Genomic DNA, 26,104 nt, shown 5'->3' on the forward strand with positions numbered 1-26,104 from the left:
AGGATCGCCACCTATCCTTCGCATATTTCCGAAGGTAAAAAATTCAACGGAAAGGGAGTGTAAAAGAAGGGGGGGTCGAATCGTGATATGTCTGCCGTTAAAGCTGAAATATCAAAATCGAAGCACCGTCGACACAGAAGTAATAGTGATCCGCAAGCTACAGTACAAATTTTAGAGCAAATAGCATTGGAAAATGGTTAGTCATTCATTTTACAAATAAAAATAACCTTTTATAAAATGTTTTCAGGCTACAAAATGTTCCCGAACTCGCGTACCCACTATGCCTTTGCTCTGAAATTAATGGGCACTAAGCCTTGGTCGGTTGTTGAACTTGGAAATGGGAAGAACACTAGCATCGCGAAAAAGAGGGTTTTCCCTTCTCTGTGTAGGAAATTTTACTGATATTTTAGATAAAAATAGAGAATAAACTGCTAGAAATAGTAAATAATAGAAGTTCAGTACGATTTGGTTCAATTACGGTACAGAAAATTTGGCTTAGCAAGCAAGGTCTGTAGTATGTTTTGATGCACCTACCTACTACACAGGATTTTATAGTTTACACCTCTTGGCCTAATTTGAACTTTGAATTCTAATTGCCTTGAGAGCCTCACCTACGCAATTTCTAGATACATTAATTACAATTAAACGTACAGTTTTATATTTGAGTGGCCATGAAATTTCATTTGAAGGCCACAAGGATGCGGCTTCGTAGAGGTTGCTGAGGCTTTGGCTTCCAAAAGTCTGGGTTTAATTTAAAGTATAATTAGATTCAAATTGAAAAATATATTATCTATAAAACTTGTAGAAAGTTGTGACGTTAAAGCCTTAGTTAAATGTCACACCTTTGAAATACATAGATGACTGTAGATGACTGTTATCGCGTCTTTATCTATTTAGTATTTTGGTTCTGGCAAACTAGGTATTCTGAAAACACTCAATCAATATGATTGTTCACGTGAAGTGGTTAAAATACTAATTTAATACCTATTTATTTGTGAGTTTTTTGTAACAATTAAATGAAAAGTTAAGGAATAGTGATAGGTCAGATTCTTTCGAAATACTGCAGTTTTGTATAGAATTTGAAACAAACCACAACTTTAGCACAAAATCTTCAATTTATCAATCCCTAAATAGTAAATAGCCATGAAATCCAAGTTATCAATCCCTAAATAGTAAATAGCCATAGAATCCAAGTTATCAATCCATAAATAGCCATGGAATCCAAGATATCAATCCAAATGTAGCCACAAAATGCAAGATATCAATCCAAATGTTGTCATAGAATCCAAGTTATCAATCCATAAATAGCCATGGAATCCAAGATATCAATCCAAAAGTAGCCACAAAATCCAAGATATCAATACCCTAAATAGTCATGAAATCCAAGCTATCAATACCTAAATAGTCATGAAATCCAAGATATCAATTCCTAAATAGTCATGAAATCCAAGATATCAATTCCTAAATAGTCATGAAATCCAAGGTATCAATTCCTAAATAGTCATGAAATCCAAGATATCAATACCCTAAATAGTCATGAAATCCAAGATATCAATACCCTAAATAGTCATGAAATCCAAGATATCAATTCCTAAATAGTCATGAAATCCAAGATATCAAACCCTAAATAGTCGTGAAATCCAAGATATCAATCCCTAAATAGTCGTGAAATCCAAGATATCAAACCCTAAATAGTCGTGAAATCCAAGATATTAATCCAAAAGTAGCCACAAAACCCAAAATTAGATTAAAATACTGTATGCTATGGAAAATATATAGTTTAGTAGTGTTCTTCAAAATTGGTTCAAAAACCGATATTTCATATTGTGAGATCTTAGCATATCTCTAAAGATAAACACAGTCCCATAATTTGTTATTTCATAACATAACAGCCCATTAAAAAGACTGAAACTAGAAGACTATAACTTGGAGATGTATTATTGGGTCAAATATAATTCTCTAGGTTTTCAACTAAGAACCATGTAAATGTAATTAAAAATTAGGATTTTGTGTTCTTTAAAAAACGACAGTCATTCTAGACACAAAAAGATGAGCTCAACTCTTTACGGGAGCCTGACAAAATAGTGCTAGTTTAGTTGAATCTTTAAACTTACGTTACCTACACTTTTTGCTTCAGTCACGGGCGAAACGTGCGTTAAAATGAAATTATTTCTCCATTTTTAGGAAGAAAGAAGACTGAGGAGCGGCAGATACGAAATGGTAAGGGAATGTACCTTATTTATTCGGGGGTTAAATGGGTACTATACATTGTCGCAGCCTGTTTCTGAATTTTCTTAAATAATTCTTAAATTGATTGTATATTATTTTAATTTGTTTCGTATGACTTATTTAATTTTATTTTTCGTAACATACGCAGTTTTTGTGCACTGACTGAAATTATGCCAACAAATATTTCCAGATGCTTCGTTTTTTTAATGGCGAGTATTTTTTTGTTTTAAATATTTTGGTTCATTTTTTGGGCGTTTGGTCGCGTATTTTTTGGTTTTTATTAGAATTAGACTATTTGCCATGTTTACAAAAGCATGGCTTAAATTTGAAATTGTGTTAGGTTAATAATGCGCTATCATATTTGGTTTGGTACATATCGTCAGAAGGGGATAATAGAAGAAGGATGACACTCTGTATCCTCATACGCTTTAGTTATGTAACATCATTCTTCCCAGGCTATCGTATCATTTCCATACAATAGACACTGCGGTAGATTATCTTTCTTGTCAAAAACAAATTTTTTAAAATCTTATCTCAATGGCCAGGCTTTTTATCGCGATAATGTCAGTTTTCTACTGAAGTTCACACGCTTTGTTGCTAAGTCTTAAGAAAATGTTCGCAGACACCGATAAACACAGAAAATCAGCTTCCTACCCTACTACTGCCTATGGTACGAAATTTAACATTTCGTGTTCAATACGCCATAGCTTTTCATAAGTGTGCTTGAACATTAATATATAGAGTCGTGTTTTTAAATTATATTTCGGCAAATTGCAACGCAACATTCTACTTCGTGAGTTTTAATCGCGCCGTAACTCTCGATATGTTGTTAACCTTATTCAAATTATATGTAACATGACAGGTGGTTTAATTCCCGAATTTTTTTATGGAGTTATTGTAAACTATAATCAATGATAATGGGCCAAATTAGTGAAAAATAAAAGTTTAGTGACGTCAAGAATTTAATTGCAACCCCAAGCTCTTATTGGTCAAACTTTGCGTTAGATACAATTTAATTTTTTTTTTATTAATTTTCTATTAAAGTCGCAACCTTGCGCGTCAGTAGGGCGTTAAATCTCTTTAAAACTCACGAGTCCACTTGTACTAGAAGATCATAAGTTTATCATGCCTCTAAGTACACAAATACGGGTTACAACTGGGCATCTTCCGTAGGCTACTGTGACGTCAGAACTCGTATAGCGCTAAGATCCGAAGAGAGAAAATTTTGAAATTTCTGTCGCGGTGCAGCGATTACTAAATGGGTCACATGATAAAAAATCATCCAATGGAATAAAGGAGATTTTTACGTTTCGTATAAGCAAGCATTGGGAGGGGGGAACGAATTTTACTTAAGCAACCCCCAAAATCCCTCTCTCTCGTGAGATAGAGGCGGTTTCAGTCCTGAAACATTCTAAAAGGGATAAAAGAAACGCTAGGCTAGGCAGTACAGTTTTGTATTGAAGTTGAGGTGATAAATGATATGGAGAGAGTATAGGGTTTCATTAAAGGGAGCCAGACAAACACTATTGCCATAGGAGTAGCAGCCCCATTTCTCTACTTAGAGGCATTATAAACTTATGGTAAGATACAATATGGACAAATTGGAATTCTACTATGACTATCACATTCTTGTTATCTAAATGAAAAATCGATAAATGTTAGTTAAAGATAAGTTTGACACTTTCCTACCCACCCTATTCAAAAGGATTTGATTCTCTTTTCGGGGGGAGCTTGCAAATTATCGTAATATATGAACTTGACAATGCTTTACTTATGATTATTTTTACCAACTACGTGTTAAAATTGCCATTAAATTTTAATTCAACTTTTAGTAAAATTAGCATTTTTGCTGATCTATTTTTCGTAATTGCTATCAAAACAATAAAGTTGTTGCTTTTAAAATTCAATTGAAGCCGCAGACAGATAATGCCTCGCTACGTGTTCAATCAGAGTTGGTTATAAACACCGTTGTGCGCTTTTCTTATTGTACTTTCCTGTAGTACAAACAGAAAGGATCCTGATTACGCCAATAAAAAGCAGCATGCGGTTATAACCACCTGGTCTGTTTGTTTTCATAAAATGTTTATTGCCCGAACTAAGATAATTAAAAGCCATAAAGTGAAAGAATTTATTTAAAGGGATTGTTGCGTATAAGCACTAAGCAGGGATGGATTTAATTTTAGAAGTAGGAATGGAGTATTTACGGTTAGTATTTACTTCATTCCGACTCATAGAGCCCCTCCCTCCAACACGTAACGAAAAGTTTAAATTATCTTATTGGCTGACTTAAACTACGTTTGGATGACGTTGCTGACGGGGACAGTGGCGAAAAATACCTCTGTCGCTCTGACTCGCCTCTTCTTTTATACCCCCCCCCCCGTCCCGTCCCGTGGAAGGGGGTCCGGGACTTTGACGCGCGCCCACGTTACTCTGTTCTTCATTCCTACTTCTAAAATTAAATCTATCCCTGATGTAAGTCGGTAAATAAATTTTGCATTGAAACATTTTTCTTTCTTGAAAAATATCAATGACGGTTTACGTAATCTTTGTTGACATATTGATGAAAATGACACAGTTGTGACGTCACCCTGTTGGTATAGCGGCACTCTAAGGATTATCAGTAGGCCAAAAAAATTACCTTAAAGATTTTGGGAACGGTACTGGTTGCAGTTGAACTTTAGTTAATTGTTTTTTACGTGGCTGCGTATAATTATCACACGATATGTCAGATGATTTACAAGGGGCTTGTCAATCCCCTTATCGCGTTTTATTATCTTGTTGTTACGAGTGGGAGAGAGCCAGAGCCAGAGCTCAGCTCGCCTGTTGATTCCCAGAACGTTTCCGAGATATTTTGTTACTCACGTATTAGCCTCGCGAGTCGCGACGCACCTTTCCCTAATTAGCTCAACCTGAGGCAACGCGTATTTATAAAATTCTGTAGCGACGCGCGTTCATTTCATTCCCTAACCTACTAGACAATTGAATGCACGTGAATTTTACAAGATGAAGGCTTGCACGTTAATGCATGTTGGGAAGAATTATAATCATGATTATTCCTTAAAAGGTGGGTATTTTATCGCGTTGATGTCTTTATTTTAGTGTTTAGTGAATATTTTTTTTTAAGTCTGGTTGTTTTAATCATTCTTTTCCAATAAAATATATTGTTGAAATGTAAAGGGTTTGAATCTAAAATATTGAATGTTAGCAGATAATTTCTCAAGATTTCGTAATATATCACGTGATTTTATAAAATTTCACGAGATCCCTAATCCACAATTTTATAAAATTTCACGAGATCCCTAAATATTACACAATTTTATAAAATTTCACGAGATCCCTAAATATTACACAATTTTATAAAATTTCACGAGATTCCTAAAATTTCACAATTTTATAAAATTTCTCGAGATCCCTAAATATTTCACAATTTTATAAAATTTCACGAGATTCCTTAATATTTCACGTGATTTTATAAAATTTCACGAGATTCCTTAATATTTCACGTGATTTTATAAAATTTCACGAGATTCCTTAATATTTCACGCGATTTTATAAAATTTCACGAGATTCCTTAATATTTCACGTGATTTTATAAAATTTCACGAGATTCCTTAATATTTCACGTGATTTTATAAAATTTCACGAGATTCCTTAATATTTCACGTGATTTTATAAAATTTCACGAGATTTTATAAAATTTCACGAGATTTTATAAAATTTCACGAGATTTTATAAAATTTCACGAGATTCCTTAATATTTCACGTGATTTTATAAAATTTCACGAGATTTTATAAAATTTCACGAGATTCCTTAATATTTCACGTGATTTTATAAAATTTCACGAGATTTTATAAAATTTCACGAGATTTTATAAAATTTCACGAGATTCCTTAATATTTCACGTGATTTTATAAAATTTCACGAGATTTTATAAAATTTCACGAGATTCCTTAATATTTCACGTGATTTTATAAAATTTCACGAGATTCCTTAATATTTCACGTGATTTTATAAAATTTCACGAGATTCCTTAATATTTCACGTGATTTTATAAAATTTCACGAGATTCCTTAATATTTCACGTGATTTTATAAAATTTCACGAGATTCCTTAATATTTCACGTGATTTTATAAAATTTCACGAGATTCCTTAATATTTCACGTGATTTTATAAAATTTCACGAGATTCCTTAATATTTCACGTGATTTTATAAAATTTCACGAGATTCTAATTAAATAGTGTGTAGACAATTTTTGCTATTCATTGCTGAGTGCAAATCAACTGCTTGTACGACAGACTGAAAAACCTTGTAGTTTCTGTTCAATTCAGTGATCATTAAGTTCCAAACCAGGGGTACTCTGACATATTACTGGCGATCCTGAATCGCAGTTAAATTTAAGGAACGGGGGAGGAAATTTCTCTAGCCCCCTATAGTGCGCGAATTGCGCCTTTTTGAAGGGAGAATGAAATGGCCAGATATCAATTTTTTATACTATATTGATTAACGAGAAATCATAGCAAAACTAGCCAAAAACTTCCCGTTAATTATATATTAATTTTATAAGTTGAGGTGCTAATATAAAATGAACGGAATATTTTTGGTAAGTTTTGTTACTGAATTAGATATTATTTTATCAATACATTGCGGTTAAAATGATTGTCTGAACATTTCATTCTCCCTTCAAAATTAAGTCGTCAATTTTAAGGAATTTATGTGATAAAAGTGATTTCATTATCGTTTAAAAATAACGATTACGTAATATTTATATCTATGTGTGTTAGTGTAATTTTAAAAATTAATTACGCTAAACTTCGGAGTTTTTTAAAAAAAATCGGATTGAATATAAATAGAAAATTGGCACTAAGAACCTATTGTTCAAATCAAACTTTATCAAAACCTAATAATATTAATATTAATATTAAATCGTTCTGTTAGTCTTAGAAAATGTTGTCGCGATTTATGGGTTGTGAACGGTATTAGCACGAAGCCTCTTTCTCTATTTGATCGGGAAGCATCGTCTATAATTTCATGTTGCGTTATTGCAGGCAAGAAAACAACAAGTGCCATGAGAACTTGTTCGTTGGGTTCTAACTCGAAGAGCTCCTCCGGCACGAGCCACTCTCCTATGGAGGCCAAACATAGCCGGTTGGCAGCCCTCGGGAAACTATTCAAACCGTGGAAATGGAAAAGAAAAAAGAAAAGCGAAAAATTCGAGCAAACGTCAAGAAGTAAGCCAATTCCTCACTTCCCGGCCGTAACAATTATTTTCCTACAAACCAGCATTAACTATAGACAGTAGTCCCGACGTCGCAACTACGCCAGGGACTGCTGGTGGCAAAAATCTGAATTAAATTAAAATTAGTTTATTAGAGCAGCGTTCATACAAACCTGGAAATGTCGGGGAAAAGGACTAAAATTCGGGGAAAGGGCGAATTTATGAGGATAGAGTAAGTTTGCTCTGAAGGGGTTGCCAAGCTATTACTTGAAAAAATAACTCTTTTAGTTATTTGGTGGCCTTGCACCTGGAATTATATGGGAAAAACCTGGAAATATATGGGAAAAACCTGGAAATATAATATGGGAAAAACCTGGAAATATATGGGAAAAACCTGGAAATATATGGGAAAAACCTGGAAATATATGGGAAAAACCTGGAAATATAATATGGGAAAAACCTGGAAATATAATATGGGAAAAACCTGGAAATATAATATGGGAAAAACCTGGAAATATATGGGGGAAAAAACCTGGAAATATAATATGGGAAAAACCTGGAAATATATGGGAAAAACCTGGAAATATATGGGAAAAACCTGGAAATATATGGGAAAAACCTGGAAATATATGGGGGGAAAAACCTGGAAATATATGGGGGGAAAAACCTGGAAATATATGGGAAAAAAAAACCTGGAAATATATGGGAAAAAAAAACCTGGAAATATATGGGGAAAAAAAACCTGGAAATATATGGGGAAAAAAAACCTGGAAATATATGGGGAAAAAAAACCTGGAATATATGGGAAAAAAAACCTGGAAATATATGGGGAAAAAAAACCTGGAAATATATGGGAAAAAAAAAACCTGGAAATATATGGGGAAAAAAAACCTGGAAATATATGGGAAAAAAAACCTGGAAATATATGGGAAAAAAAACCTGGAAATATATGGGAAAAAAAACCTGGAAATATATGGGAAAAAAAAAACCTGGAAATATATGGGGAAAAAAAACCTGGAAATATATGGGAAAAAAAACCTGGAAATATATGGGGAAAAAACCTGGAAATATATGGGGAAAAAAACCTGGAAATATATGGGAAAAAAAACCTGGAAATATATGGGAAAAAAAACCTGGAAATATATGGGAAAAAAAAAACCTGGAAATATATGGGAAAAAAACCTGGAAATATATGGGAAAAAAAACCTGGAAATATATGGGGAAAAAACCTGGAAATATATGGGAGAAAAAAACCTGGAAATATATGGGAAAAAAAACCTGGAAATATATGGGAAAAAAAACCTGGAAATATATGGGGAAAAAAACCTGGAAATATATGGGGAAAAAAACCTGGAAATATATGGGGAAAAAAACCTGGAAATATATGGGGAAAAAAACCTGGAAATATATGGGGAAAAAAAACCTGGAAATATATGGGAAAAAAAAACCTGGAAATATATGGGGAAAAAAAACCTGGAAATATATGGGAAAAAAAACCTGGAAATATATGGGAAAAAAAACCTGGAAATATATGGGAAAAAAAAACCTGGAAATATATGGGAAAAAAAAACCTGGAAATATATGGGGAAAAAAAACCTGGAAATATATGGGAAAAAAAACCTGGAAATATATGGGGAAAAAAAACCTGGAAATATATGGGGAAAAAACCTGGAAATATATGGGGAAAAAAACCTGGAAATATATGGGAAAAAAAACCTGGAAATATATGGGAAAAAAAAAACCTGGAAATATATGGGAAAAAAAAAACCTGGAAATATATGGGAAAAAAAACCTGGAAATATATGGGAAAAAAAACCTGGAAATATATGGGAAAAAAAACCTGGAAATATATGGGAAAAAAAAACCTGGAAATATATGGGAAAAAAAACCTGGAAATATATGGGAAAAAAAACCTGGAAATATATGGGAGAAAAAAACCTGGAAATATATGGGGAAAAAAAACCTGGAAATATATGGGAAAAAAAACCTGGAAATATATGGGAAAAAAAACCTGGAAATATATGGGGAAAAAAACCTGGAAATATATGGGGAAAAAAACCTGGAAATATATGGGGAAAAAAACCTGGAAATATATGGGAAAAAAAACCTGGAAATATATGGGAAAAAAAAAACCTGGAAATATATGGGGAAAAAAAACCTGGAAATATATGGGAAAAAAAACCTGGAAATATATGGGAAAAAAAAACCTGGAAATATATGGGAAAAAAAACCTGGAAATATATGGGGAAAAAAAAACCTGGAAATATATGGGAAAAAAAACCTGGAAATATATGGGAAAAAAAACCTGGAAATATATGGGAAAAAAAAAACCTGGAAATATATGGGAAAAAAAAAACCTGGAAATATATGGGAAAAAAAACCTGGAAATATATGGGAAAAAAAACCTGGAAATATATGGGAAAAAAAAACCTGGAAATATATGGGAAAAAAAAAACCTGGAAATATATGGGAAAAAAAAACCTGGAAATATATGGGAAAAAAAACCTGGAAATATATGGGGAAAAAAAACCTGGAAATATATGGGAAAAAAAACCTGGAAATATATGGGAAAAAAAAACCTGGAAATATATGGGAAAAAAAAACCTGGAAATATATGGGAAAAAAAACCTGGAAATATATGGGAAAAAAAAACTGGAAATATCAGAGAAATCGGGTTTCCAAAAGTTATGTTAACCCTGTAAAGAGTTTTAAGTTACGTTAAAAATCATTTGTCGAATGACGCCTAGACTTAACTGGTTAATTTTCCCCAATGCACCAAGTGACCAAACGTTGACCCTTGTCGTTTATGAAAAGTCGTACGGCGAACTTGTCATGGAAATGTAGAATGGCGCGTTAGAGTACTGCTTGTCGTTGACGTAAAGTTTTAATATCTTCAACCATTTATTTACTTAGTGAGTTTTAACATGATAATAGCAAAATTATGTATAAGATATAGAAAGTAATTTAAACTTGCCTAGAATATTTCAACGCGGTATAGTTTACGTAAATTTTTACTACGAATCGAAATTACGTTATGTAACGATGTTGCGTCATTTTTTTCCGTGTGTCGCAGCGTTAGAGAGGAAGATCTCAATGAGGGCGACCAAAGAGGAACTAATCCAGCGTGGTGTACTACTGCCAGAAAAAGAGAGTCCAACGTCACCAACGCAACCAGGTATGGAACTTTAAAAATTTAGAATGTTTAATCGTAAATAATCGCGATGTCGTCGGTGGCTAAAGGTAAATACTCCTGTGCTGGAGAACGCGGATTTGTTTAAATGGTGGGTGCAGATTGGTTGTAACTAACTACATCACGCAGAGGCTGAAATAACCAGGCAATGATACTGCTCTTTTCGGGTTAATGAAAAAAACTAACATTTAAATTAAGTAAATATTCTTAAGCGCAGACTTTTAAGTCTTATTTAGATTTAATTAAAATTACGTGAAATAAATCCTAGATGGCGCAAAAATAATGTCGAGTCCATTACTCCTTATTCAAAACAAGACAGGTGTTTTGGAATTGCAATTATTTCCGCAGTTCCCGTAAGTGACTCATTAAAGTACGCGACTTTTTCCCCAAGTACCACGAATTCACCTTCCCTTTAAAAGTCACGGAAGTTAGGCCTATTGACGTGTTCAAACTTGGCACCAAAGCCAATGTCAGGGGTGAGGTACGCTCCCCTGCTTCTTTCTCTGTGTGGCAATGCATACTTCAAAGTGGTAACGCAACCTGATAGAACGATTGTAAATAACCCAATAAATAATGGGTTTTGCAGAAGGTGTTTTCTTTTGGATAAAGCATTTTGTTAAAATTTTTATGGAATTGGCCTTATTCCTGATCAGCGCCACCTACCCATAGCGGCGACTTTGAGAACTACTGTAATTGGCAAGCCAACCAGATGTCGCTAAAATCTGGTGACGTCATTTTTGGTAAGACCCCGAGAGTGCCCGTCAGTGACGTCACCAGATTTTAGCGACATCTGATTGGCTTGACGATTACAGTAGTTCTCAAAGTCGCCGTTATCGGTGGGTGGCGCTGATCAGGAATAAGGCTAATTGCGAAATGTTTCGCTGTAGAAGTGACACTGCGAATGTATATAGTTTCACGATGGTATTTCTAGATGTAGGAGGAGCTTGTATCATATCCCTTTATTGACGTCAGCTTGACCCCAAGCGACCTGAGCTTACTAGGTGCCCCCTACTTGTCGAAGTAGGTGGAAATTGCAAGGATCTAGTTTTATTTCAAAATCATGAAAAATTGCGTCTTTCTAATAATAATAGTTCTAATAATTTCCATTCATTTTAATTAGTCGAATAATTAGTCGGAATCAGATTTGAGTAGATCGTAGAAAGTATACCATGATCAAAGATGAAAACTCGTAGTCATTTCAGTTCTACTTGAATGTTCCCCCTGTGGTTATAAAAATATCTCATCTTGAAAGTAGTTGCCTAGTTGGAATTAGCGCTCGCTCATTTGGTGGAATTTCTTCCTCCACTAAACCTAACCCACCCCCAACTCTCAAACTCGCAGAACTCTGAGATTCTCAATGAATGAGTAGACTGAACTATATTTAGACACGATCTAGGTCTCTCTCTTTCTACTCTCGAGACCAAGACGCAAATCTGTAAAATCTCTGAGCTGGAGTGAGCTTCACGGCCAAAGTTTAGCGAGTCACTTTTTGAAGTTTAAAAATTCAACGTCGCGTATTTGTACAAAATTTACGTAAATAAGTTTGTGCCTTCTCTAGCTGGTTTTTTTTTTATTTTGTTGCAATAACGGTGATCGGTAACGTACAATCAGTTTTAGTTGGTATTTGTGATCAGAGGTTTTGTTTCGAGTAATCGTTCAATATGAGGTTTTTACGTATGAGGCCCAGGAATAGGATTAAAAGCCATAGTAAGTCTTGTACCGTTTCTACCTTTGCGTAATCCGAATTATAGGAATTTTCGTTTTGTGGAAACCTTACGCGATTGTGTAAAGGCTGATAAGTTCAGTTATTACGTCTGTTTCTTTTAGTCGAGTGAATTAACACGGTTCCTACGTAGGGAACTTTAGCCCCGCCTTTTTTTCGAATACGTCAACTTAATGATATTTCCACTCTATGCTTAATCATTGTTGATTTTACGCTTGAAATTTGTAACTTATTTTTGAGCGGCTCAAATAGCTTTTAAAAGGGCTCAATTTATAGATTGAATATCGGGGATTTCGTTAAAAATGGTCTGAATATTGTAGGAATGAAAGATACGGAGCTATGTGCAAACCAACTCGGGACTAATCAGCTTAAGTTGGTGCCAATTTTAGGTGTTGCGTAATACAATACTCTAGGGGAATAAGCTTTAGCAAGAGTTAAAATAATCCCACAATAACAAACCTTTAACCATTAGATAGACCTAATGTTTAACGCGATCTCCTGGTTCGCCCCTTTTTTGTGAAAATTTGCTAATCATGTTTTTCAAAAGACTCTGTTTTTTTCTTATTACAATTATCATGGTTAAGACGTAAACATAGTTGCGAAAGATGTTTCGTACTCGCGAAACTGTTTACAACTTTACGTCAGTATTTCCCCACTTGTCCTTTGAGAAAAGACATCTTTCGACATTTGTTTTCGCTTCTGTAAATGAGAAAACATACACCAAACAATATATAAATATTTATTGTTCTGTTTATTACATTGTTGTTGAACGCAATCTGTTATTTATCTCGGTTTTAATTAAATTTAAACGTGATTTTTTTTTCCTTTATTTGATTTCAAGTACATATAATTAACTTACATTGCGTGAAAACCTGATTATCTAATTAGTCAGTTTAATGTATATGTTACTGTTACTTTAATGACGGTAGTAGGTTTTTATTTAGCAGTGAAATTAAGAACTTACGCGAGACAAACGCACCCTCCTAAGCGCAATTATTTGGTTATTTAAAGGAAAATTTCAGATTACATAGCATCAGAAGTATATAATACTTCTCTTCGAGAGAAGTGTACCAAAAAGCCGTGAAGTGTAACGTCACTCTTCCCAACATCGGAACATTTAGAGCAAGGTTACTAAACCGAATCACATACACGATAAATAGTTCGCTCATCATTACTCTATTATCGTTTGAATATTTGGCAAGACGCGCTTGTGGATTTTTGTCCCACGTCAAGACGAGGTTTGTGGGACGATTGCTGGGGATTTAATGCCAAACAATTATAGAATTCACCTTACGGTGCGATGCCCATTTGTAATTTGATGAACGGGAAAGCAAACTAAAAGGGTGAGCCTGGGAAGAATGACGTTACATAACTAAAGCCTTAAGAGGATACAGAGTGTCATCCTTCTTCTATTATGCCCTTCTGATAGCATTATACCTATTTTTTAAGTGTACGTTGAATTTGTGAGTTTAAACCCATTAAATTGGAATTGTTTTGTTGTAGATTTTAATTATTCGTCGGAGCTAAACGGGAATGTGATCATGGAAGACTCTTCCGACGCGTCGACGCCACCAGCTACGAGCAGTTCCGTTGGAGACAGTGTCTCCTGCCTGCAAAGTGATGGTGGCGGTGATCAAAGCTCTGAAATAGTCTCATCGTCTTCAAATACTGACGGACCCAGAAGTCAGTCTGCCCAAAGTTGTGTTTCCTTTAGTAAGTATATCAATGATACCTTGTGAAATATTGACAGAGGGTAGGTTCGGAACACTTCGTTGTCAAGTGAGAGCGTAAAAATCAGGGGCATTTGAGGATATTATTCGTTGCATCAAGAAGAAATAGAAATTTCATGACGTTTTTAGAATTATTTCGCCTCGTCATTCGTCAAATGGCGAATAATTTCGTATGGCGCGTCTTGAAATGGCGAATAATTTCGTATGGCGCGTCTTGAAATGGCGAATAATTTCGTATGGCGCGTCTTGAAATGGCGAATAATTTCGTATGGCGCGTCTTGAAATGGCGAATAATTTCGTTTGGCGCGTCTTGAAATGGCGAATAATTTCGTTTGGCGCGTCGTCAAATGGAGAGTAATTTCGTACCCAAATAAAAAACCCTTCAAGTTTTTAGCGTATACAGACTGATGGATGTTTTGCGTTGTTGTAGGTTCCTCGTCATCAGGAGATCCTGATGTTCAGGTACTAAATCTTGCGGAACTGGAGGATACGGTGTCTTCGTCATCGGAAGGTGAGCTGAGACTTTCGGCGCTTCCTGAACCCCCCATTTCGGTCAACGAGATTGGACCAATCCCACCACCACCCATGTTCTCCAACCCTTCCCCGCAGTTTGTTCGCTTCCAACTGGCTGCTGGTGAGTTAATCAATTAAATTCCATTTTTTTGTTTCTTTTCTTTTACTCGTTTTATCAGTTAGGCCTTGGTTTAATTAGGAATTACACCTGACCCCGATTAGTCCACTTATAAATTTTTTATACTCGTCTTCAGTTGCACTTGATAATAGTAAGAGTAGTGCTAGAGCAGTGACGCGGTGCCGATGGTGTTGGTTAACAGTTATAGCCACATCTGACTTCACTGCCGTGACTTCGGAACGAAACATATTGAAAAGAATGAGTTGTCACCTTTTGGGGAGAGAGAGAGAATAGTCGTTGAGACCAGTCTGGAGGATAATTTTTAAACTAGTCCTTGGGACCATTGACCCCCTAGTGTCCTAAATAATAAACTGGTCTCCGGAGTGGTCCCAGCCTTTGTTCTCCTATAGATTTGCAATTAATAAACTGGTCCCGAGGACCAGTAACCCCCACTTTTTGAATTAAAAAACTAGTCCAAGCAATTAATAAACTGGTTTAGGTCCCATATTGTTGCGGACCCTTTATAGTATGACAGAGACGGGAAGCAATTTACTCTAGAGGTGGATGATTCAGATTCAAAATTCTCTCATCATGTTTAACACATGTTTGGAGGAATTTGACGCTAGTTTTGTTAGTGTGGTCTCCTCTCGCGTTTTTGCTTTAAACTTTTAAACACGACATTTTGTCTTATATAGACGGTGATAAAGAGTATTTACGTTTTTGCGAAGCATTATTGTATTAAATTTAATTGTTAATATAGTTTATCATATTTCTAAAGGGTAGGTGTGTATTTATTTGAAGGTCATCGTATTTTGCAATAGAATTGTTTTCCTCGAACCGATTTTTTTTTTATTTTTTTTTTTATTTGTCTATTTTATACAGTAGGTAATTATTATAGTTTTACAAAGGGAAATTGCGTATTCCACCACCAAATTAAGTTGAGAACTTGTATTTTGGTGGTACTATAGTTACAGATTATTTAATTGGAGTTTAAAGTTAGAGCATTGATGAAGAGGGTTTTTTTTCTTGATTTAACATTTTAACAGAGATCTTTGTTTAGTTTGAAGTATGTTGTCAATTTATTTTTAAAATCAGTTAGGGATTGTATTTCTTTCAGTGTTTTTGGAAGATTATTATATAGCGAGTTACCTATTAGTATAATCGCATTTTTTTGAGTGATCGTTTTATTATATTTTGGGATAACCTTATTCATTTCGGAAGTAAATCGGGTTTCATATCTATTTACAATACGGTCATTATTTTCGATATTATATTTAAAGTAGTTCAGCGAAACAGCTTTATGAAAGAGTTTTTTTGAGTGTTAGAACACCCAGTTCTCTATAGATTTGATGGGTTGGGTAGTACATTGGTCTTTTTAAACATTTTTTGACAGCTCTGTTTTGGATTATGCTAATGGAACTAAGGTTTGTGTCGTAGGCACTTCCCCAGCAAGTTATTCCATAAGTTAAAAACGACTGGAATAAACTAAAATAAACAGATCTAATTGTTTTTTTGTCCAGTATATTTGAGAATTGACTTATGCTAAAGAGATTTGACCGCAGTTTTTTTTTAGATAAGATATGTGATCTTTCCATTTTAGGTGTTTATCCACTATAATTCCCAAGTACTTCACAGACTCAGCTTTATTAATTTTTTGACATGTACATCCCTGGTCAGTATCCATGCAATTTTGCCTATCGTGTGAATATAGATTATCTAATTGGGTTTCACCCGCTTTGGTAACCGAAATGGTTAAGTAGTTTTTTTTTTTGCGTTTAGACTGAGAAGGTTAACATCTAACCAGTTTTTTGTCTGCAGAAGACCAATGTTTGCTTTTTCGAACACCTCTTCCCATGTATTAGCAAGGTAAATTAGCATTGTGTCGTCTGCGAAAGCAATTGTTTGGTCTGAGTAGTTTTGGTCCAATAAGTCATTCCCCATTTTATCAAGTGCTTCGGAATACGAGTATAGTAGCGCGTGTTTTTCGAATTATCTCACCATCATGGCCACGAAGTAGTTTTTAAAATTCTTCCAACGAATTCGTACCACGTATTTAACTAGAGTTTATACTTTTAGTAAATAGTCTGACGATGTTGTAAATGTTTTTAACTTTGCACGGGTGGAACTTCTTCGCGTTAATAAAGGTTACTTTGGCGTTTGTTTAAAGACATCCCGCGCGATAAATTAGCGAAATTAAAAACATTGTACAAGATAATTTCAATGTTTTACGTTGAGACGGCGCGTTTAAGCCGTTTTGGATTTTGTTCGAATGAATCTAGGCTTCAGGGGTGAATTAACGGATGACGATGCTGACGAAGACGATGAGGATGAGGAGGGGCGTGCGCCCGCGCAACAGCATTTACATCCTCATCATCATCATCATCACCACCATCACCATCATAATCATCATCATCAGCAGCAACATCATAGCAACCAGCAACAACCACCCTCTCCCCAGTCGCAGCAAGCGCTGCAACAACAGCAACATCAACAGCAATGGCAACAGCAGCAACAACAGTTAATGCAAGAAGTTCAAGCTCATCAGTATAACGCCACGCCGCGTTTGCTACGAATTCCCCAACCAGATCCTCATATAGACACTAATACCGTTGAAGAGATACCCGCTAAGGTACTTGCGTTTTATTTTCAGTGTCCATTTCTCCCGTACGAAGTGATGTTTATGTGGGAAAATATTTCATAGTCGCGGATTATTTTAGAATTACGAAATTTCTAGGGTCGGTTTTGTGACGCCTCGAGTATTATTTCATCCTGTCCGCGGCTTTAGAAAATATTTTTCCCCGATCCCATCTTAAGTTTAAACGTCACTTTTTGCGTCAAATGGACACTGAAAATAAAGTTGTTCCCTCTCATGAAGGAACCTCAGTTATCAGCCATGCCGAAAAAAAGTGCTCTGAAGAAGAGAGGAAGCGCGGGCGTCGGCGCCGTTCAACCCTCTTCGTGTTTAAGTACAATGGCCGCCATGCTAGCGGCAGCCGGAGGTTCGGCATCTTCCCAAAATCAGTCCCCGACGTCATTGACGTCAAACTCGTCGGCGAACCATACTTCCGTATCAACATCGCCATCGACGTCTTCGACGGTTATTACTTCGACGTCGGCTTCCACCGGCGCCGCTCAAAATCAACCAGTCACGCCACTTGCCAGTCAAAATAGGACCCATGGAAAGTGAGTTTGATCACAAGGGCTACTTAAAGTTATTGAAACAATAAGGGATAAATGAAGTTATTCCGGATGTTAAGGCCTAAGTAGTGATGACTAACAGATGTGGGCCAACCCATCTATAAAGTTTCATATAACTAGACCGTAGACGCCAACCAAGAACTTTGGCGTCGAAATGTTTTTAGGTTGTTCCATAGAGGTATTAGCCCCTAGTTCCCTCCTAGGTTGATAGTTAAGTTTTGAAACTTGCTAGACGGGCTGTCCGCCATCTTGGATAAATGTCTCTAAAACCTCAATTTTGTGAGAAATAAAGCACTAATGGTTTTGTGTCATTAGAGTTTTGCCACTTTTTCGCATCGATTGCATTATTTTGCGAACAAAATTGCGGATAAATTAAAATAAGTGGCTTTCAAAGGCTAGGAATAAGCTGGCGTATTTTATATTGTCGCGTACGCGTTTCTCGTTACCCGATCTTTATGTTGGTCTTTCGTTTCGCCTTTAATTTGGTGGGTCAGGTTATTGGTGGCGAAAATGCAGTCGGCCGGTGGAGTGCCTCATCAAACGCCGCAGACTCCGCAAGTGACGTTTTCGACTTCCGCGGAAAACAAAGAAAACAATAGGCCAGTCACGCCATTCATTACAGTTAGTCAATCCAATGACCAAACGGATAGCTCCGTAGATTCCGACGACTCGGACGATGGTCCTATCGTTTGGCGAGACTATTACGGAGACGACGAGCAGTGTAAGTACCCGTTTCGTTAAAGTCTTTTTGGGAAGCTTTATTATCATTCTAAAGCGAAATAAAATGAACGGTTCACGTTGTTTTCAGGTCGTTTAGTGGCAAAAATTGCGCGTAAAGACTCTCTAGCGTTGAAATTAGCTCAAAGACCGGATAGGCAAGAGCTAATAGACAAAAATATAATACACGCGCAAAGTGATCGGGAAAGACAAGAATCCATAGAAGCCGTCGGTAAACGGTTAATACGAAGGCTTAGCTTGCGACCAACTCCGGAGGAACTCGAGCAGCGAAATATTCTCAAACGTAAGGAACTATAACAATAACCGAAACGTTTTGTTAATAATTATTTTACGAGTATTTACCTTAATTCTATCACAGACCAAACTCCCGAAGAACTTCGGAAAGAGAAAGAACAAAAGAAGAAAATGCTTATAAGAAAAGTAAGTTCGAGATAAATTGTTAATTTATAATTTAATTATACATTTTTATTCTTAAATTACAGTTAAGTTTTAGACCCACGATAGAAGAATTGAAAGAACGAAAAATTATTAGGTTTAACGATTATGTCGAAGTGACGCAAGCTCAAGATTATGATAGGAGGGCTGATAAACCGTGGACCAGATTGACACCCAAAGACAAGGTAAGAGAGTGCTCTTGTTTAACAGTGTTAATCATCGAAAAACTAAGTTCAATTCAGGTGATGGTAGGCTTTAATTTCAACTATTTTGATATTTTTAAGTACTTCCAATAGTAAAAGTTGAGCTTATTAAGTTTAGTTGAATCGAAACTCGAAAGCGCAGGCCTAAATTTGTTATGACGTCATAATGATGTCTCCATCTGGTGGAGAATACATGTAGTGGCGATCTCAAGTGTCGCGTGTAACGCTGATTCTAAGAACAGTGTTTCAATCCAAAGTTTAATGTTCTATTTATTCACTTTAAGAAAACGGGGTTAAGTAAACACATCACTCAACGCAAATTACATTCTTTATAGTTCGTATATGATTGATATTTTTGGATCTTAGAGCGGGCTGGTGTTACGAATTGCTGACCTCATTCTAGCTTCTGTTTATCAGTTAAGAAACCTTCATCTATTAGAGACACATTTTACAAATGTTTACATTTCAATAAAATTCTATCCTCGCCTCTTTCAGTAGGGTTTAGTTTTAATTACTTGACTTTAAATAAAGTCAAATTATACGGGAAGTATTTTTATAAGTAAAGATAATTTAAATGTTAATTTAAATGCTAATTCTATTATAGTTGGGTTTCTAAGGAGAGCGGTTAATAAGAAACACGCTTCTAAACATTGAGTTTTAGCTTTTTCTCAGTATTTGAACCATTGGCTGATTTGAAAGCCAAAGGTCACTTTTATTCATAAAAGTCCAAAATAAAACGCCAAATTAAGACTTATTTTCTAAAATTTCAATGCTGTCAAGTACGTAATCGTTAGACATTCTTTTCGAAAACCATAAATGTTGTATGGGTTTGGAATATGACGAGTAGTGGTGGGAACAAACTGATATCATAGCGGTGTCTTTGACTTAAGACCATTATATGCGGAATTGCGGATGCAATGTAATGATAATCTAAACCCCCGTTCTTCTAATGGCATCGCGTGTCGTCGCCCCCTAGCGGGAGAGTCCCAAAAACTTTCGACTCATAGATTATATTATGGCTATGAAGTGGCCCTAGAGAGGCGCTGCCCTAAAAGAACCACGCGCTGCGTCTCCATTCCAGTCCATCTGTGTTAATGGTCTTAGGGAATTTGGAATTGGGTTGGTTCAGAACTTATATGGTCAGGGAATTTAAAATCAAGTTCAGATGGTCAGGGGATTTGGAATTGGGTGGGTTCTGATTGATGGTCAGGGGATTTGGAATTAGGTGGGTTCTGATTGATGGTCAGGGGATTTGGAATTGGGTGGGTTCTGATGGTCAGGACAAAGACCATTAAACAGATGATAAGCTAAAACCCCCGTTCTTCTAATGGCATCGCCTGTCCACGCCCCCTAGCGGGAGAGTCCCGAAACTTTTCGACTCGTAGATCATGTTATGGCTTGGGTTTGAGTCGAAAAAGTTTCAATATTGGTCGGGGCGTGGCGTTAGAGAGGCACTGTTCTGAAATAGGAAATTTAAATTTGTCATATCTTTTTTAATGTAGGCTGCTATTAGGAAAGAATTAAACGAATTTAAAAGTATGGAAATGGAAGTTCATCAAGAGAGCAAACATCTTACCAGGTATGAATTTCAAAATTTACGCTGGCTGGCTTCCTAAATTTCACGCGTATTCTCGCTGTTTTAGTGCCTAGAAATTTATTTAAATTTATGTTTTTGTAGGTTCCATAGACCTTAAGGCCATACGTACGTACGTTTGTTTGTTTTTAATACAAACAAACAAAAAATAGGGAAAAAAAAAACAATATAACCGGTGATAAATGAATGACTATTTGCCCAAAAAACAAATAACAAGGTGCGTAAGAATATTTCGAAACAATTAAATAATATTTGGTGATTTTTAATTATTCCAAGTTTTTATTATTTAATTATAACTGGTGGCTTTTTACTAATTGTTAAAGACAAACAAAACAACCAACCAAAAAAATTCCCCCATAAAAAAAAACAATGAAAAATATCCTACGACTGAAAGTTTTATACACTTGCTAAAAATTCCAACAAAATTGTTACGAAATTGACAACGCGTTGTGGTCACAAATATTTCAAGAAAAAAACAAACAAACGAAAATTGAAGATACTAAATATATATATAATACAAGATGGCGCGCAATTTTTTCCTGCAGTAATTTCGTACAAAGAAATTTCTGGTTGTGGGTTGTGAACACCAAAACATTTAGAAACATACAGTGATGCAAATTAATAGGGGATTTTAAATTCATAATGTAATATACCAAAAAAGACAATTTCGATCTGGTAAAGAATTTTTTTCTTGGCTTGAAAGAATGAAATTAATCTAACCATAATTGGCTAAGGATGTTTTTTAGCTTAAAGGGAGGGTGAAGTAGAAAATCAAGTGATTTTTTATCGATTCTTCTACTAATTACAAGACCAGTCTGCATAGTCAAACATTCAGGAAATACAGATTCCGAATGATTTTAAAATTCAAATTAGGTTCAGATTTTAAGGATAATTTTAAACAAGGACTTCCGACCAATCGCGTAACGCCCTGCCTTTTTGTTAACAAAATTCTCGTGGCACGTTTCGTGTCTCGCGCCACGATTGTCACGTCGCGCGCCTAATTTTATCAGACCTCGTGATAAATTTCATTCGACACGGAACGTGCCACCAGAATTTTGTTAATAAAAAGGCAGGGTGTTACGCGATTGGTCGGAGGACCTTCTTTAAAATTATCCTTAAAATCGGAACCTAATTTGAATTTTAAAATCATTCGGAACTGGTATTTCCTGGATGTTTCACTATGAAGACTGGTCTTAAAATTAGTAGAAGAATCGATAAAAAATCACTTGATTTTCTACTTCACCCTCCCTTTAAGATGTACAAATTACTTTAAAACACAGTTGTCATCAAGCCCGAAATGTATTTCTTGATACTTTGGGAAAATTCTGCAAGCTTAGGGACATGTCTTAAAGCTATAAAAACTTTCCTCGGAGCTCCGAAGAAATAGTTATGGATTATTTGGGGGAGATTTCCATTTTTAAAAAAATTAACTTCTAAAAAAAAATAAAAAAAACATCTCAAGCTTTGAAAAGTACTTAAAGCTGGAAAAACAGTATTCAAGCTTGGGAAAAAAATTCTTGACCCTTGAAAAGACCAAAAAAAAAAAAAAAATAGGCTAAAATAAGTTTTTGGTTCAGTTTTTATCACGGATCTGAATATTTACAAAAAAAAGTATATATATATATATATATAGGCCATGTTTATATGCTACGGGTGTCTATAAAACAAAACCAACCAAATTTTATGGATTAACTTTTTATTAAATTAAATTAAAATTTGATGAAAAAAATTAATGACGATTTAATAAAAATTATAGATAATAAAAAAAATCAAAAAAGGGCGGTTTTTTTTTAATTTTTTTTTAATTAGTTTTAAATTTTCCTGGATCTCTTTTGATATATCATTGTGATCATGAAAATTTTGAGTGCTTGAAAATTGAAACAAAAACTATTTAAACGGAGAATTAAACCGTAGAACGTGTCACTAGTTTTTAGTTAAGTTCCTTATGGTTAGATGAGTCTTAAGTCTAGAATTTGCAAACAATTAAAAATCGGAACAGCCAATCACAGATTGTTATAGTACACTAATCCTTTTTCAAGGATGAGTCTGATAAAAACATAAGCTACGTGCGTGATCGAGATATTAAACATCTTTTATATAAGCGCAGGATTTTACATTACGCGTGATCTCGTAACCCGGGCCGTGATTGGTTAAGTACAACTGTACAAGACTAGAAGATCTTTAGGCCTTGGTCTTGAAGCCTTGGTTGTTCAAGGTGCCTTTGTATTTAATTTAATTACTTTCTAAATTCTAGCTATTGTAGACTTTCGGTCTATAAGGAACGTGTAAAATTTAGTAACACGTTTTCAAGGTACGTTCTCGCAAAAACAATTATAGTAATAAAACTGGATTTAATTAAAATTAAATAAGTTCACTGAATATACATAGTTATATAAAAAAAAAGGCTAAACAGAATAATATTACGCTATAAAAAATGTATCCGAAAACTAAATATGTATGAAGTTTTTAATTGGAAGGATTGATTCCTTCTGTTTTTTAGAATATATTAATTATCATTAATTAATTAATTAATTAATTATACAGATTAGAAAATATACAATTCCAATAATGTGTTTTTCCTCTCAGTGTAAAAAGATAATTTTTTTATAATCATAATATCCTAATCAAGAAGTTATAAATTTGGAAAATCAAAATTGTTTTTTTTTTTATTTTTTTATTTTTTAGTTTATCGTCATCTTCAATATCATCCCCCCCTCCTTTAAGTTTGGACAATAGAGTGCTGTCAGTTGTGACGTCAGATCCAAGGTTAAACGTCACGAGTCTGCCTTTAGCAATGGACGGCCATGACAGTTACCGTTTTTTCTTTATGGGAAAACAGCATGGGTGACGTCACACCAGCGCTTCTGACAGCACTCTATACGTTTTACAATTATCAACATTACCCGAGCAATATCAACGGCATGCTAAGACTAATTCGCGTTTCAAATTCTGAAACAATTTTGAATAACATCTGAATGCTTGTAGCCAATTGAAGGCGACTTTGTTTGTGGTAGGTTTAAGATTAACGGTAACAGAAAGTGTGGGAACTAAATTTAGCCACAGTTTCCTTAAAATGTGCCAAGGGTTCAAGGGTTAGCGAGCCCACCAAGTTTGGTTTGGAACTGTTGATAATTGTACTAAATTAAAGCTAAATTCGATAATTGTTATTTTAATTGGTTAATAAATTCAATTCGCCCCTCCCCTTTCGAGTAACCATCGTAAACTCAAATCTGTCTTACCTTAATTCTCTGATTTCTCAAATCTATAACTTCCTGATGGAAAAAATGTATATTTTCGTCATTACAGCCATGACTTTTTTTTTAAGTTTTTAGTTAATTTTGCTCGCGAGAATAATTTAGTTTTTTCTTTGGCAAAGCATAAATGGTAGGATTAAAAAAAAAAAAAAAATAAATGAGATGCAAATTTATAGAAATAATTTTATGGAAGAAAATTTTAACAAATTGTTTTTTAATTGATGCTGGTTTAGAAATTTTAACTATCAGCCAAATTTATTTTATATTGGTAAATTTTTTTTTTATAAAAATTAGGTTTTTAACAAATTATTTACAAGTTTAGCGATTTTACGTTTACGTAATGGATAGTAGGTGTTCGCATTGACAAAAAGTGCCTTATGGGGTATTTATTAAAAATAATAATAAAAAAAAAAACAAGTAACGAAATAACTGCAAGCAATATTTAAAATAGTTTAAAAATTAAATGAAATTAAATTTATAATTAGGATTAATAATTACTTATCTGGCACTTGATATAAATTGACGGGAAAAAAATCTAATTTAACTGCTATTTTATTTAAAGAGGGTTTGATTGCTTTATTAATGTGTATGTGTACAGCAAACGTCCGAAAATTCATTTTGAATCATTTCGACATCAATTATAGCCCTCCCGCAAACTTGTCTCGTGGTCCTCCCGAAATGATCTAATTTATCAGTGTAATACCTCGAATTCCGCACGTTTTTAGTTCAAAATTCAGTCGGCTTCAGTTCAAATTGTTACTGCGTGTCACCGTATATTTTCCCTGAAGCTTTACTTAAAAGTTTTTGTATATTTATGCCAAATTCTGCCCCCCCCCCAAAACATCTCCACACGTCTGTTGTTCATGTACGCATTACGTTTTAAGGCAATTCAAATAACCTATCTTGAATATCCATAAAATTAAAGAGAGATTAGACAACAAGCTTTCGCTGTTCTGTTTATTAAAAATAAAAATTCATTTTAAATTTATTTAATTTAATTTAATTTACCCAAGTTTAATTTTTAAAACATTTTTTTTAATATCATAATATTTTAAGATACTCGGCATTATTGTAAACAGCTAATTACTCATAATGATTATAATTAAAACAGCTGTGGTGTCGTTAACGATAAGTCATAGTTGTCAACTTAACATTATTATATTGGCTTAAAATAGAGAAGAAGAAAAAACCAATTATTTATACGCAAATAACGAAAAAAAAAAAAAAACAAATTGTAACTAAATTTTAATTTTTTGTTTTTTTTTTTTTAGACAATGCTTCTAATTATTGCTTTTTTTAACGTATTTTTTTTTAGGAGGCTAGCCCATATCATGTATAAAACGTTCATTGTTTTTAAGAAAAAAAAAAAAAAAAACAAGTTTATTTGTAAAATAAGAAAATCAAGTTTATTTTGTAGTTAATTAACGGAATGCTTGGGTGAAAGAGTAAAGAAACAATTTTGTAAATACTTGAACAAAAGGCAGGGAACAATGATTTGAACAAACAAACATAAAAATAATATTCGCAAGGTTTTATTTTTTTTTGTTTTTTTTTTTTTTTGGTTAAAAATTGTACAGACTGAGTTTTTGAAAAAACTGGAACAAAATATTAATGGTTTACTGACGCCAACTTTTTCTTAAACAAGTGTAAAAATGATATCAGAGAGAAACACGTTTCAATTAAAACTACTGTACATTTTGTCCATTTGAAATACGCTTAAGATTTTTGGGAAATATTTGGATCCACTATGGCTAATACGGCACTGCTTTCATATCGTAACTTTGCTAATGCGCATAGTGGTAGAAAAAATGGTGTACGTCAGGAAATTAAAGGGTGATATAGGTAGGGAGTTTTCTCGAGTACCAATTCAAATTTTGTTGGCCCTGGAAATAAAGGTATCTGACATATGGAATTTAAAATTGGGTTTAGATGATCAGGGAATTTCAAATTGGGGTCAGATG

General features: G+C 34.4%; 1 protein-coding gene and 1 long non-coding RNA gene across 7 annotated transcripts; one reads left to right on the forward strand and one right to left on the reverse strand.

Moving 5' to 3' along the window:
- Positions 1–44: 44 nt before the first annotated feature.
- Positions 45–25,854, forward strand: LOC149623172 (uncharacterized). Of its 6 annotated transcripts, none has more exons than XR_016374868.1 (15): positions 45–196; positions 2,185–2,220; positions 7,278–7,460; positions 10,521–10,622; positions 13,864–14,073; positions 14,521–14,724; positions 17,001–17,350; positions 17,597–17,904; positions 18,405–18,640; positions 18,728–18,940; positions 19,016–19,077; positions 19,140–19,277; positions 20,798–20,874; positions 20,974–21,106; positions 21,213–25,854. XR_016374868.1 is itself a non-coding variant. In XM_089852990.1 (15 exons), the coding sequence occupies exons 3-15, from the start codon at positions 2,420–2,422 to the stop codon at positions 20,987–20,989; spliced, it is 2,118 nt and encodes a 705-aa protein (XP_089709116.1). In that variant the 5' UTR covers positions 93–196; positions 2,185–2,220; positions 2,378–2,419; the 3' UTR covers positions 20,990–25,854. The 6 variants fall into 6 exon arrangements, 5 of the variants coding, with proteins under 5 accessions (XP_089709113.1, XP_089709114.1, XP_089709116.1 ...); XM_089852990.1 differs by adding an exon at positions 2,378–2,438 and having other exon boundaries at positions 93–196; positions 20,974–25,854; XM_089852987.1 differs by having other exon boundaries at positions 20,974–25,854.
- LOC149623173 (uncharacterized) lies at positions 725–1,109 on the reverse strand. Its single transcript, XR_016374871.1, has 3 exons — positions 985–1,109; positions 843–924; positions 725–741 (listed from the first exon to the last, which is right to left on the reverse strand). It is a non-coding gene; the product is annotated as an uncharacterized LOC149623173 (long non-coding RNA).
- Positions 25,855–26,104: the final 250 nt, after the last annotated feature.

Source organism: Phalangium opilio, unplaced genomic scaffold (genome assembly GCF_054372755.1).
Source record: "Phalangium opilio isolate 3A_F unplaced genomic scaffold, DU_Popi_V2 ptg000113l_1, whole genome shotgun sequence".
Taxonomy (NCBI): Eukaryota; Metazoa; Arthropoda; class Arachnida; order Opiliones; family Phalangiidae; genus Phalangium; species Phalangium opilio.